At 46.1% G+C, this 13,518-nt stretch overlaps 1 protein-coding gene across 2 annotated transcripts in view; it reads left to right on the top strand.

Annotated features, from left to right (window-relative positions):
* ssbp4 (single stranded DNA binding protein 4) overlaps window positions 1–13,518 on the top strand; it is a 76,002-nt gene that overhangs the window by 44,978 nt on the left and 17,506 nt on the right. For both annotated transcript variants that reach the window (XM_071921893.2, XM_071921894.2), the window contains exon 5: window positions 9,877–9,966. In XM_071921893.2, the coding sequence (XP_071777994.1) occupies window positions 9,877–9,966 (90 nt within the window). The remainder of the gene's footprint in view (window positions 1–9,876; window positions 9,967–13,518) is intronic.

The following is a 13,518-nucleotide window of genomic DNA, read 5'->3' as shown; positions in this document are numbered from 1 at the left end:
TACACACACACACACACACACACACACACACACACACACACACTCTAAAATAGAATGGGGTGAGTGGATCAGACTGGCGTGAGATGGTTTTAAATGTCTGGTCTGTTTCTGTTGGTTGCTAAACACAAGTGTGGGACACACACCCCTCAGCACCACATAGATAGGATCTGATCCCCCTATCGACAGATTTGGACCGGACTGTTGATTTCAGACCTGCTCTGTTGCTACAGCAGAACAGAATAAAGCAGAGTGGTAGACTGTGAGGCTGAACCTTTTTTTTCTCAATATCTTTCTTACTCTCTCTCTCTCTCCATACAGTGTTTACTTAGTTCATTTTCTCTATTACCACATTAGGCAGAGTAATGTATGGTAATTCTTTCATTGTTGCGAGCTATAGACGTCTGAGTTAGCCTTTCAGGTCCACCGTGTCGCTTTAGGCACTATGGAATATGTACAGCCCTCCTGCACTCACTGTCTCTGTCTCTCTCTCTCTCTCTCTCTCTCTCTCTCTGTCTCTCTTTCCGTTTTTTCATGTTCACGGTATAAGGTAACACCACTTCCCTCTCCTTTTCATCTTGCACCTTCTCAGCTCTGCAAAAATAAAATCCAGTTGTGCGAGCAAAGCAAGAGAAAAGAGAAAAAAGTGAGCGGGAGAATATGAAAGAATGCCAAAGAATAAGGAGGAGGTAGATATTGCTAACAAGGTTGCCAGAGACTCTTTTCATTTTTAATAGTCCCGTAGGAGGTCTGGCTGATAAAGTGTTATGTTATATTATTAAATCCTGGCAAAGTTTGAGCCGCAACAGATTCCAACAGTAGTGAGTGTGAAAGGGAGTCTGTAGGTTGGATACACTGCATCAAATTAAATGGACATGATCTTTCAGCCTGTGCGGGTGCATGTGTCTGTGTGTGTGTGTGTGTGTGTGTGTGTGTGTGTGTGTGTGTGTTGAAATTGTCCACAGCAGACATCCTAAACTAAACAAGTATCTTCACAGGTTTTGTATTTGATTTAGTTTAGTTGAAGTAATACGCCGCAACTTGTTCATATAAATAAATGTCCGTTTTGCTGCTCTCTATTGCCAGTTGATGCCATGCAATAGTGATTCAACCTATGAAAGCTTTTACACTTGAACACCTATGAGGCGGTCGCTCTTTCCCACAAAAAATCCTCTGCTGCACGGGAAGTGATGCGTTTCTTACGTTTACGGAAGCAGCAGCAGCGGTTTGTTTGGAATAAATATAAGAGGGTAGAATAAATATAAGAAGCCGCAGTGTGTCTTTATTATTACAGTATGTTGATTGCAAAACACCAATTTTAATGATATCCCCTCTCTACTCTCTTATTGCTCTCTTAAAAAATCTCCTTAGGTCTCATTCTTTTTTATTCTTTCTTTTCCTTTTCCTAGCACTTTAATCTTACATGACCACTCAAGGAAATTAGTAATTCCTCAATGTAAAATATTGTCAGGGCACTAAGGCCGTTTTAATTTTGGTGATCTAGGTATTTAGGCTTATTCTACTGATGCACTCATTGTAAGCCGCTCTGGATAAGAGTGTAAGCTAAACGGCTAAAATGTAAAGATAAGATGAGAAGAGATAAGATGAAAATTTTATGATCCCTGTGGGGAAATTGGGTCAGTGCAGCAATAAATAGGGTAAAGCAAAGAAAAACAGAAGAAAAACTGAACATAGAATATATACAAGAATATAGCATGTGGGGGTTAAACATACGCAACCAATAATTTTGAACACCAGAACATGTTAAGTAGAATGTACGAAGGAAAAGTATGGGAAAAGGTATAGAATAAAACATTAGTATACCAAAAATCTTAAATATGTGCAGTATGAAATAGGCGAAAACAGTATAAAATAACAATATAAATGCGATCTACATTATTACAATTCGAGTGTTTTGGGAATATGAAGAAAATACATATGTGAATTTATATTAAATATACATGATGTGCAAGACAAATATGTAAATGTAGTTCAGTATTTGTGGCTCTGTCTTATGTCTACGTGCTTGAATGTGTGTGTGTGTGTGTGTGTTTGTGTGTGTGTGTCTGTGTGTGCACATGTATGTGTTAGTGCTTGAAGGAAAATTCCACCCTCAGATACTCTTACACTGCTATATATCATCAATCTGTGATGTTCATTACATTCCAGGAGTTATTTTCTGATGACGTGTTGGAATTTACCTTTTTGTTGCACCCGCTTTCCCTCAACCTGCCTCTCTTCTTCTACTTCAGTTAGTCATTTCCTATGTTTTCCAGAATGCCTTTCAAACAACCAGCACATGACGGGCTTGAACTTGTTGATTTTCAGCTGTGGAGTATATGTGTAGCGATAGTGGAGCGAGAGCTTTTAAAGTTGAGAAAAACGCACGTTACGCCCCTTACGTAAAACATAGGATGTTTTGTGAAAGTGTTGCATTATGGTCTATTGAGGCTACTGCGGATGGAGAAATTGATATCTCTTCCTCTTCTACGATGGATTTCATGTATGATTGTTGAAGCTCTTGCTCTTTGACTCTCTCAACGTGGGGTCTGCGGACCACCAGAGGTCACTGAGGTGGTTCCAGGGGGTCCCCAGCAAATTGATGAATTGTTAAACTTCAGCATTATTTCATTTACAAGAAGTTAATGCAATTAGAGAATGACTATTTTGATCATAGTTTCACTGTTCATGGTCATCTCTCTACCTACAATACAGATATTCGTTCTCAGACTTGGGTCCGAGGGACAAAATCACCAAAACAACAAAACCTGACGTTTATGACATTGAGGTGTTTTAGATTGACATTTTTTCTGCTATGAAACTCTGTTGTAACTGCTCAGTGTGATGCCAAGTCGTGTATGTTTGGCTAGTTATCCACAGGAATAAGAAAAACACACCACCTAACAACAAAATGGACCTAGGAATGCACCGATTGCAGTGTCAAAGTGTTTTAGGGTGTAATTTTTCGTCAAGTGCCGTGTGTTTGTGTGTGAGTGCATGTGTGTCTGTGCCTTCACCTGTGGAGTGGCCTGTTTAGGGATGATCTACCTGCTCCATTCAGATCTCCAGCCCTCTCTGACCCTGCGGGGCCGAGCGCTGACTGAAGCCCGGCTGGATACAGACTAGAGAGGTGGACTCAGTGAATAAGAGCAGTGGTGGTGTGACACCGGGCTCAACCCTGCCCAGCCAGGGATTTCAGAGGACAGAGGAGAGATAGAGCGTGATAGAATCAGCGCTTCATTCTCCCTAACTCTCTCCTCTGTCTCTTCCCTCACACACTCTCTCTCTCCCACTCACACACACACACACACACATACTTGCTCGAGGACGGGGTGTCAGGGTGGCACTCATACTCTTACACACACACAGACACACACACAGACATACACAGACAATCACACGCACACACAGACACTTGTACCTTCTACTGTATTCTTCACATTAGGTTTTGTCTCCAAGCTCCAGTCATTCTATTATTCCCTAATTAGCAGCATTAATAATCTTCAATTAGGCATGTAGCTAGTAGCTGTGAGTGTATGTGCAAGTCTGTCTCTTTCATTCTTCGTGTGTGTGTTTGTGTGTATGTGCGTGTGTGTGTGTGTGTGTGTGTGTGTGTGTGTACGAGCCCCATTGTGACACCCTGTCCTCTGGTCCTCTAGTGACTTTCTACCCAACACCAACTGCCTAATGAGGGAGTGAAAGGCCACGGGCAGAGGGTGGAGGGGAGGGTGGTGGTGGTGGGGGGGGGTTACAGATCAGTATGTGTGTGTGTGAGTGTGTGTGTATGTGTGTGTAATTAAAGAGCAGTGCCAGCAGGGGGGACCTGTGTTAGAGAGGGTCAACAGAGCGAGCAGCAGGCCATCACCAAGCCTTGGTCATTAACTACCGACACCGCCAATAAAGGCCTCCGGGTGTGTGCGTGTGATGTGTGTGTGTGTGTGTGTGTGTGTGTGTCAGGAGGCCAGCTGCTGAATTACCTTCTCAGGACATGTGTTTTACCCAGCTCACGCATGTTTGTGTCACTTTCATTTACCACATTCATTTAGCACTAAAGCCCCAAGTAGGATCTAACTAAGCCTCCAAACTTCAACGTTGTTGTTGTTGTTGTGCTAACACTGCAACACCGAACAGATGTGTAAATTACATTTTGACTTGTAAATATGCAGGTTAATAGTTGGATATGGCTTTCTTATGCATTATACAACAATTTCTCTATGTTTTTTTTGTTGTTGTTTGCTTGTTTTCTTTGTTGATTTGCGGTTGTTTTGTCTGTCATGAGCTACGTATCCCTCCCCAGAGTCTGTCACCAGGCATCCAACTCCGCAGCACCTTCTCCCTCACACACACAGAGAGCCACCACATCAATGTCATGTGTACAGGAGGCAAGAATTGACGAGCGGAATTGACTGTCTGTGTCTCGGCATTTGTTTGTTTCATCTCAGAGCTGTAGTCAGGTGTCTGGTCTGTGCGTGCGCCTGTGTGTGTGTGTTTTGTTTTCTTTCCCGTCAGGTATTATGTGTGAATTGCCATAGGTTGATTGGTTAGCCTGAGAGGCAGCAGCGGGAGTTAAGGCAGGTGCTCCAGGGCAGGAGGGGGAACGCAAGGCGACGGTCCCCCAGCCACAGTGCCTTCCCCTTGGGCTTAGCGCTGGGAGGCAGATCCAGGCTCCTGGGGCCCTGATGTGGGGAGGAGATGCTTCTGAGACAGAGGTGGTGTGGGGAGGAGGGATATGGGGAGAGTGTGTGTGTGTGTGTGTGTGTGTGTGTGTGTGTGTGTATGTGTGTGTTCTGTGGGGGGATCCCAAGCAGATTTGTTTACTGGTAATTAATTCACCTGATTGACACAACAGCTGCTGGAGCTATGGGAAGGCAAAAGCAAGCACTGTGTGTGCGCTTGTGTGTGTGTGTGTGTGTGTGTGTGTGTGTGTGTGTGTGTGGTATGCGTGTTTCCGTGCATACTCACTGTGTGTGTGTGCATATTTGCGTGCAACCTGTTGTCTGTGTTTGTGTGCATGCCTGTGCAGGGGCCGGCTCCTGTCATGGAGGGCATTTCCACGTTGCGATGTTTGGAGTCGGGTTCCTAGCGGGCCGGCTCCGCCGCTCTCTGTCTTCCATTGATCAGGAGACCCATCTGTCAGCCAGCAGCCCTGCTTACACACTCCTGCCTCTCTGCTAATCTTTATAGAGTTGACTCCACTGACAGAGTTATTGGAGCACTTGAGGCTGCTCAGAGCGTCACAGAGAATGAGAGGGAGGAAGGGGAAAAAAGAGAGAGAAGAGGAAGGTTGTGATAGAAAGACAAATGGGGAGCTGGGAGGAGAGGGTGACTGAGTGAGGAGAGGAGGAGAGGAGGAGAGGGGAGAGGAGGCGATGACAGTTAGGAGTGGGATGGCAAGGGATTCCCAGCTTGGTTACGGAGATTGGGGCTGAGGCTTCCCAGACGCAGAAGACACTGGAGGCCAGATGAGACCAGCAGACCCTCCGCTTGCCTGCAAACCAGTCTGCAAGCCACCCAGCTTCTCACTGCACACACACACACACACACACACACACACACACAAGCACACACACACACACACACGCACACACACACACACATAAACACAGGCATACAGATGCATACAGAAACACCTACATGTGCACACACAAATGCACATTCTTGCATGAATACATTCATGCATACACACACTGATGTAACTGAAGTTTTCCAGACTTATCCTCGCTCTGTCTTTGTAGTCCTCTCGCCTCATCAAGGATGCATCTTTACATTAACAGCTTCGACCCGTCGGCTTTTTCAGCAGTATTCACAGTTTGTTCTTTTTTTTTTTGTGGCAGCAGGGCAGACAGAGAGAATGAGAGGGAAAGACAGAGAGAGAAAGAAGCAGTGTGAATAATGTAAGCTCACAGTTGAGTTGGACCGGACTGTGTGTGTGTGTGTGTGTGTGTGTGTGTGTGTGTGTGTGTGTGTGTGTGTGTGTTTGCGCACGCACATGTGTTTATGTGTTTGTGTGAACTTTGTGTTCATTGCCTCAGGATACCAGTGTGGACTTTGTACATTTTTATGTGTTTGTGGACACTTGTGAGTGTTTGTGTGTGTGTTTGTGAGAGAGAGGGAGAGAGAGAGAGTGTGACTGTGTGTGTGTGTATTTGTGTGTGTGATAGAGAGAGAGACAGAGAGACAGAGCGGGTGAGAGTGTGTGTGTGTGTGAGAGAATGCACATGCGAGAGTGTGTATGTGCGGTCAAGCCCTGGCAACTGGTGAGTCCAGCAGCTCAGACTGAGCCCTTGCGATCTGAAAGGAACACAGGCGTGCACACACACACACACACACACACACACATGCACACACAACCACTAACAGGTCTGTATCAGTGTTGTTGTGGCCAGCAGGTAGCAGTGTGTTGGCCTGCTTGTCTGGCCCCAGATAACAGCAGATCCATTACCCCCTGGAAGCCAAGGTCTGATCACTGGACAGATAGAGCCGCTCACTCACTGTCTATGGGCCATCCAGCCAGCCAGCCAGCTAGCCGGCCTCCGCCATGGAGCTAAAGAGGATCACAACCGGGGGGCAAAGGGGATGGCACCCCTGTCGTTAGAGGAAATTATGAACTGCATGCCACATGATAACTACAGAGTTTAGGGAAAGTGTGAGGGGTAACAACAACACTTTACCTGCCCAAAATCCCCCCCTGTCAAATACAAACCAAACAGACCAGAGGTCTGACAGGCTCTACTGAGGGCTTCTCTTTCCTGGAAGAGAGAACATAATATAGAAAGCTTCTATTAGTATTGGAAACATGTTGCATTCTCAATCGATTTGGAAGATGTTTTCCAATATGGAGGACATATGGATGGATATGGAATGAAGATTGAAGATGTTGTACCGCGAGCCGATCATTAGTTTGTGTTGGTGAAAACGGATGCAGAATGAAAACTGCCTGTGTAAAAAGTGGTTTAAAATGAAGATTATGCTATGAAATGCATTGCATCGACAGATTATTTTGGTAGATGGTAAGGTGGGGAAAGAGGAGAGGGAAGAGTGCGATGCATGTGAAGAGTTAACAGTGTGCAGGTATTGTGTATCAGGTTTGTTTGTGTGCAGAGAGAGAATGAGGGAGATAGCGGTGGCAAACAGGGCAGCTATCAAAAGCCACAGGCTCCTTTAAACTCCATCTCTATTTCTTTTTCTCTCTCTCTTCTCTTCCTCTCTCTTCCTTTTCTCATTTTCCTTTCTGCTCGCTCTCTCACTGAGTTTCTGCCTTTCTACTGCTCTTCTCTCTCCTCTCTCTCTCTCTCTCTCTCTCTCTCTCTCTCTCTCTCTCTCTCTCTCTCTGCTCCCTGGCCATGCTGATGATTGACGGCCTGAGGGTTTTAATGGGCACTGGAGAGCAGGAGCTGAGGTCGGGGTTGTCATGGCAACTAGGAGAAGGGGCCTTTTGCTGCTGCTTCACCTGAGTACTGTGGAGCCTCGCTGGCTGGCTGAGGCAGGCAGCTACACACACACACACACACTCACACACACACACACACACACACACATACTTACATGCCAGCACCACCTCCATTCACTCCTCCTCCTCCTCCTCCCATCCCTGAGCTGCCCTGCCGTTCATCCAGCCTTCTCTGGCCTTCTCTCTCTCTCTTCCTTTCTCACTTTCATTTCCACCCTCCTGCTCTCTCTCTCTCTCTCTCTCTCTCTCTCTCTCTCTCGCTCTCTCTTTCCCTCTCTCCCTCCCTCTCTCTCTCCTCTTTCTCTCTCTCCCTCTCTCTCCGCTGATCCCTCAGTAGATAATGCAGATGAGCTGAGCTGTAATGCTCTCTGAGACAGAGCCACAGCTGGCTAACTCTGTATTTGTGTGTGTGTGTGTGTGTGTGTGTGTGAATATACAGTGTTTACCCCATTGTTATGGCTATCCCATTGTTCGATAACAGCGCACAATTATGCATTTTACTCGGGTCGATTTGGGGTCAGCGGTGTTTAGGACCCACGTGTGTTTTTGCCAGAAAAGATGCGACCAAGCGGCTTCATCCAACAAGCCGATTTCACCCAGCGCTGCTCCCTCCACTGTGTCTGGCTGCGCTTGCTGAGACCAAATAAAATGAGAAGCTGTAGCCTTTACTGTAAATGCCTATGCAACCACCTCATGTTAGTGGGGTGCACACTCGCCTCCAGGGCCAGTAGATTCCCATTAGAACCACATATTTCTTAGGTTGTTGGTGAACCAAAATTAAACATCTGCTTTGCATTTTTCTTAACCTGCCATTATGTCAGCGCTGTTGACTTTCGCATATTTGGCTGCCTCCGCTGTCAGCAGACTGTGAATGGTAAGAATTAATAATTTTGTAATGCCAGCAGGCCTGAAGAGAGGCCGGTAGCGTCGCTAGCGAGTTAGCTGCACCCCCGCAAGCATCCGGATGGCCCGTGTGTATCTGTCCCTCCTTCACTTTCCTTGTTACTAGATACTCTGACGGCTTCCTCTCCACGCTTGTCCACTGTTGAGGCTGGGAGGAACTGATATAGTTAACACATGGCCAGATCTCAGACAGGGGGGAGGTGGAAAACCACAGGAGCGTCTCCAGCCCTGCCGCCGACTGCCTGTGTATTTCTGTTGTCTGCTAAATAAGTAGTATTTAGCCTCCGTGCTCGTGTATCTGGCTCAGCTGTCTGGTCCGTGTTAAAAAAGCAGGCTGTTCTCTATCTGACCCCTCATCACAAGCCCTTCGAAAGATCTCTCTCTCTCTCTCTCTCTCTGTCTCTCTCTCTCTTTCTATGTCTTGTTTGCCAACTCAATCTGTTTAAATGTCTCTCTTCTCTCTCTCTCTCTCTCTCTCTCTCTCTCTCTCTCTCTCTCTGCCTCTCTCCCCTCTCTTTGCTGGTGTCTGACTCCTGTGGATATGCCCGTGTCCACACTCAGTGAGTCTCTAATGTTTTGTTCAGGGTCCCACAGCTTCACACCCTCTCACCAGAGCAGGAGTGTGTGTGAGTGAGTGTGTGTGTGTGTGTGTGTCCTGCCTCGTGGCCCCGGGGCCTGTTAGTTAGTGTCTGGGCCGTGTGGGTCAGCCGAGGGATGGAGGGATTGTTTGCTCTGGAAGAGAGTGAAGCTCTAGTTACAGTGGGGGAGGGGCGGCGAGGGGGAGGAGAGCTAGGCCTATGTGTGTGTGTGTGTGTGTGTGTGTGTGTCTATGACTGTGTGTAGTAGGTAACACATTTGAATGAAATAGGGGTATTAACACACTCGCTTTCGAGGTGACAAAGCAGTCATGACCAGGTGTCCACTGTCTGCTCTTCTGCTGCCTCAGAACAAAACCAGAGCAACGAATGTCACACCTATCTTCTACCTGTTGTTGAAAAAAAAAAACTGCAACAATTAGGAATGGCACTCTAACCCTGACCTGCCATACTTTAACCTAAATTAGTCCAAATTTGATCTAGTTTTTGTAGTGTTTATCATTATAATTTAGAGCAAAGATGAAGGAAAAATTTGAAATATATTTGGAAGCCATATCCAAAAAAAAAGGGTTGCATGCAGGACTAATGTTCCTTCTAAGCTGTGTGCGTCTGTGCGAGATAGTTTTGTGTTCTACGTCAAATAATTTAGCAAATAATCATATCTTATCAGTCATCAGTAATTGCTCCATTTGTCTCCAGAAATGTAGTCAATATAATCAGGTTTGGAAGTTTTGGTGGCAAATGATTTTAGATTTAGTGAATTTACCCCCCTGCTCCGAACAGCGTATCTCTCTCTTTGCATTATTTTCAATGGAAGGATAATACAGGATTGCTGTAACACCATGGACTTCATTGATTGCTGTTTTGCCCTGTGCTGCTCCACCAAGCCGAGTACTGAGTATGTGCTGTGGTTTCTTGTGTTTTTTCCAGAGTGCGGCCGCTGCCCCCAGTCCAGTGATGGGCAACATGCCCCCCAACGACGGCATGCCGGGAGGACCCATGCCCCCGGGCTTCTTTCAAGTAAGAAAAAAATAAACTTTCTCACTGACTCCACCCCCTCCGTCCCCCACCACCACCACCACCACCACCACCCGTAGCCATCACTAAGCCTATCCTTCTGTCTCCTCCTCCTTTTTTAGCCTCTTTAGCTGTCCTAATCCCTGTCCAGATGTGTTCCCCCCTCTCTCTCTCTCTCTCTCTCTCTCTCTCTCTCTCTCTCTCCCCCCCCCCCCCTCTCTCTTTCTCTCTCTCTGTCCCTCCCATATGTCCCTGGTTGGGTTGTTAACCTCCACTGCTCTGTCTGAGGCTGTAGACCTTAGTAACTGGCTTACAAAGACTTTCTTTACTGATATGTTGTACTTGCCCTACTATGAAATGTTGCTTTAGTATGCAAGTGGAAGCAGTAGTAGAATGTAGGCTAAACTGATGAGAGGAGAGGAGAGGAGAGGAGAGGAGAGGAGAGGAGAGGAGAGGAGAGGAGAGGAGAGGAGGGGAGGGGAGAGGAAGGGAGGAGAGGAGAGCAGAGGAAGGGAGGAGAGGAGGAGGGGAGGGGGCTATTTTCTCTGGTTTGTGTTGCTTCACTAATTCCTCCTGTCATCACTGTTCTCTGAAGGCTGTCTCGGAGGCTGACGAGGTCACACACACACACACTCTCTCTCTCTCTCTCTCTCTCTCTCTCTCTCTCTCTCTCTCTCTCTCTCTCTCTCCATCACTCTCTCCCCAGAGGTGAAAAGAGTACTGAAATATTTTACTCAGTTAACATTACTGTTCCTTAAGTATCATTGGTACAGCAAGTACAGTAAAAGTAAACGTATTCATCTGGGATATTACTATCAAGGACACTGCTAAAGTGAAAGAGTATAGTGGCAGCTAGAAAAGCATTCAAGTTACTCTCACACATTTCAATTTTGTCATGTCTCAAAATAAATGTGTCTGTTTTTTTGAGATCCGTGCAAATAGTTGGATGGTTACATTTTTCTGTAGGTAAAGGACTGAATGACTGTGTCTTACTTGAATGACACTGCAATGAAAAATTGACTTTTTTACCTTTTTAGCTCATTCTAACTATCATGCCATACACACATTTCACAGTTTATGACAACAAAATGACCAAAAATCTCATTACTTTCCCTCTCTGGAAAACAGAAAATCTTTAGTGGTGACTTCATTGTGTACCAGCAGGCATACATAAAATTTCCAGCCAATAAAACATTGCAGATTTTGGAGAAATCCCGCCCCTCCCATCGAATAAAACCGCCTTTCTCTCCCTAACTGATATCCCATTGGTTTACACTTTTGAATGATCCCTCCCTGCATTATGTCCCGACCGAATATCCTGTTTCAACAGGAAATACATCACATTAAGGAAGGAAGATGGTCTCAAAATGCAGTTTCATTGGGACTTTAATGGGCAGAATAGGAAGCTCTGGATAAGCGCATGTAAATGTAATGAGAAACATCAGTGTTATCCTAGCTATTAAGATTATAAAATATAATAATATATGTAATACAGTATGTTACTTTAGTAAATCACAAAATATGCAGTATGCCATGATGCTATGCACATCTTACATGATTAAGCATTAAGCCATTTGCTCTCCCTGTGCGTTCACTATGCCTATAATGTGTAAGTAAACACAGTGTGGAACTGTATAGCTGTTGGCCTGTATTGTCTTGTACTGAGTTGATTGGCAGCATGCCGTGTGCCCTGCATTGTGTGTGTACGTGTGTCTATGTGTGTGTGTGTGTGCGTGTGTGTGTGTGTGTGTGTGTGTGTGTGTCTGTGCGTGAGTGCAGGGGTCGTAGAGAATGTTAATGATGTATGAGCAGCGAGCAGGCCAGGGAGAAAGCTATCTGATGGTGTTGCGTGAGTGACATTGCTTTCCATAAATAGACTCTGTGTGCATGGCAGACAGAGGGGGAGACAGAGACAGACAGACAGGGACAGAGAGATCTCACAGTACAGAAAGGAAGACTTGGATGGGCAGAAGACAGAGAAGAGAGAGGGGATGGATGATTGGAAGGACTCTCTCTCCAGTATTCTCCAACACTGCAGCAATATTCTCTTCTCTTCTCTTCTCTTCTCTTCTCTTCTCTTCTCTTCTCTTCTCTTCTCTTCTCTTCTCTTCTCTTCTCTTCTCTTCTCTTCTCTTCTCTCTGCTTAGCTCAGCTCATCTCAGCAGCAAAGCAAGCAAAGAAGAAGGAAAAAGTGTGAAAGGAGAGCCTGCATAACACACACCCACACACCCCCTCTCCACACACACACACACACACACACACACACACACACACACAAAATACTCTTTGCACCCTCCCAAACTACATATCAGATTTCCCTAAATCAAGTGGACACTGTAGCCAGAACAGTAGCATAGTTACGTGTGTAGTAGCGTACAAGGAGGCAAGTTATTCCTCTGGCATCGTTCGACTACAGCTAGAGCAAAATGCACACATGCCGCTTTCCAAGGTAGCTGACATCCACTCCCTTGTGAACTAATGGTTGCAGTCCACGCTGAAAGTGCAGGCTACTGAATTTTCTGCAGTTCATTTATCCATTCAAGGGAAGGGAAAACGGACTGTTTCATCCTCAGGCCGTCATCAGAGGCATATCTTCCCCTCCCACATATTGGTGAGATTTTTGTGTCAAGGATTTTGCTGTTCGCATCTCGCTACGCTCAGCGCTAAGTTAAGGTCAGCCGATTGACGGGGGGTGAAATTTCCCTGTAGCGCAGAGTGTGGAAAAGTCTTCTGAAATGTTTATTAAAGTGAATGATCTTGTTTTCAGTTGAAGAATTGTGAATGGATTGTCTCAGCTAAAACTGAATCTAGGAAGTTGTTAGGTAATTTCTTGTCTAAACCCCGGGTCAGCACTCTCTCGCCTCCCCTCTCTCTCTCTCTCCGTCTCCTCCCTCCGTCACATGCCTGGCATCCTTCTCCATGACATTTTCTCACACTCTCAGTTTCCCTCGTCTTTCAAACTATTATTTTCTCGCTCTCGTGCACACTTCTTCCTCACTGTTTCCGTGACACACAGTTACTCACCAACTCTGCTGTCTGTGTGTTCTACTGTACACATGTACTCTGTGTGTGTGTGTGTGTGTGTGTGTGTGTGTGTGTGTGTGTTCCAGTAATTTTCCCAGTTGCAGCAGTGTGGTAATTAACATAGGTGACCCCAACACTGTTACTGGCTACAGTCCTGGGAGAGAGGGATGAGGGGATAGAGGGGAAAAGGAGGGACGGGAGAGGAGAATGGAGGTGGGGTGGGCGTCCGCTCCCAGCCTCCCCTAATCTGTAGCTCACAGGCCAAGACTCGCATCAGGCTCCTGCAGCGAGAAAGGTGGATGAAGAGAGAAAGGGGAAGGGCGAAGTAGCGAGCGGAGAGAATGAGTGATAGAGGGGAAGTAGAAAAGGAGAGGAGAGGGACTGCCCACTGCCAGAAGAGCTTTAGGTAGGAAGAGAGAGGAGTGAAGAGAGAAGGAAAGAGTGACAAAAACAACAGAAAGAAAGGCGGCGTGTGTTGGCGTCAGGCCCGGATCTGTGGTCCTCTATGGTATAGTAGGGGTCGGCCTGCTT

Source organism: Centroberyx gerrardi, chromosome 9 (assembly GCF_048128805.1).
Source record: "Centroberyx gerrardi isolate f3 chromosome 9, fCenGer3.hap1.cur.20231027, whole genome shotgun sequence".
NCBI lineage: Eukaryota > Metazoa > Chordata > Actinopteri > Beryciformes > Berycidae > Centroberyx > Centroberyx gerrardi.
Note: the sequence above shows the minus strand (reverse complement) of the source record. Positions and strands in the feature narration are given on the sequence as shown.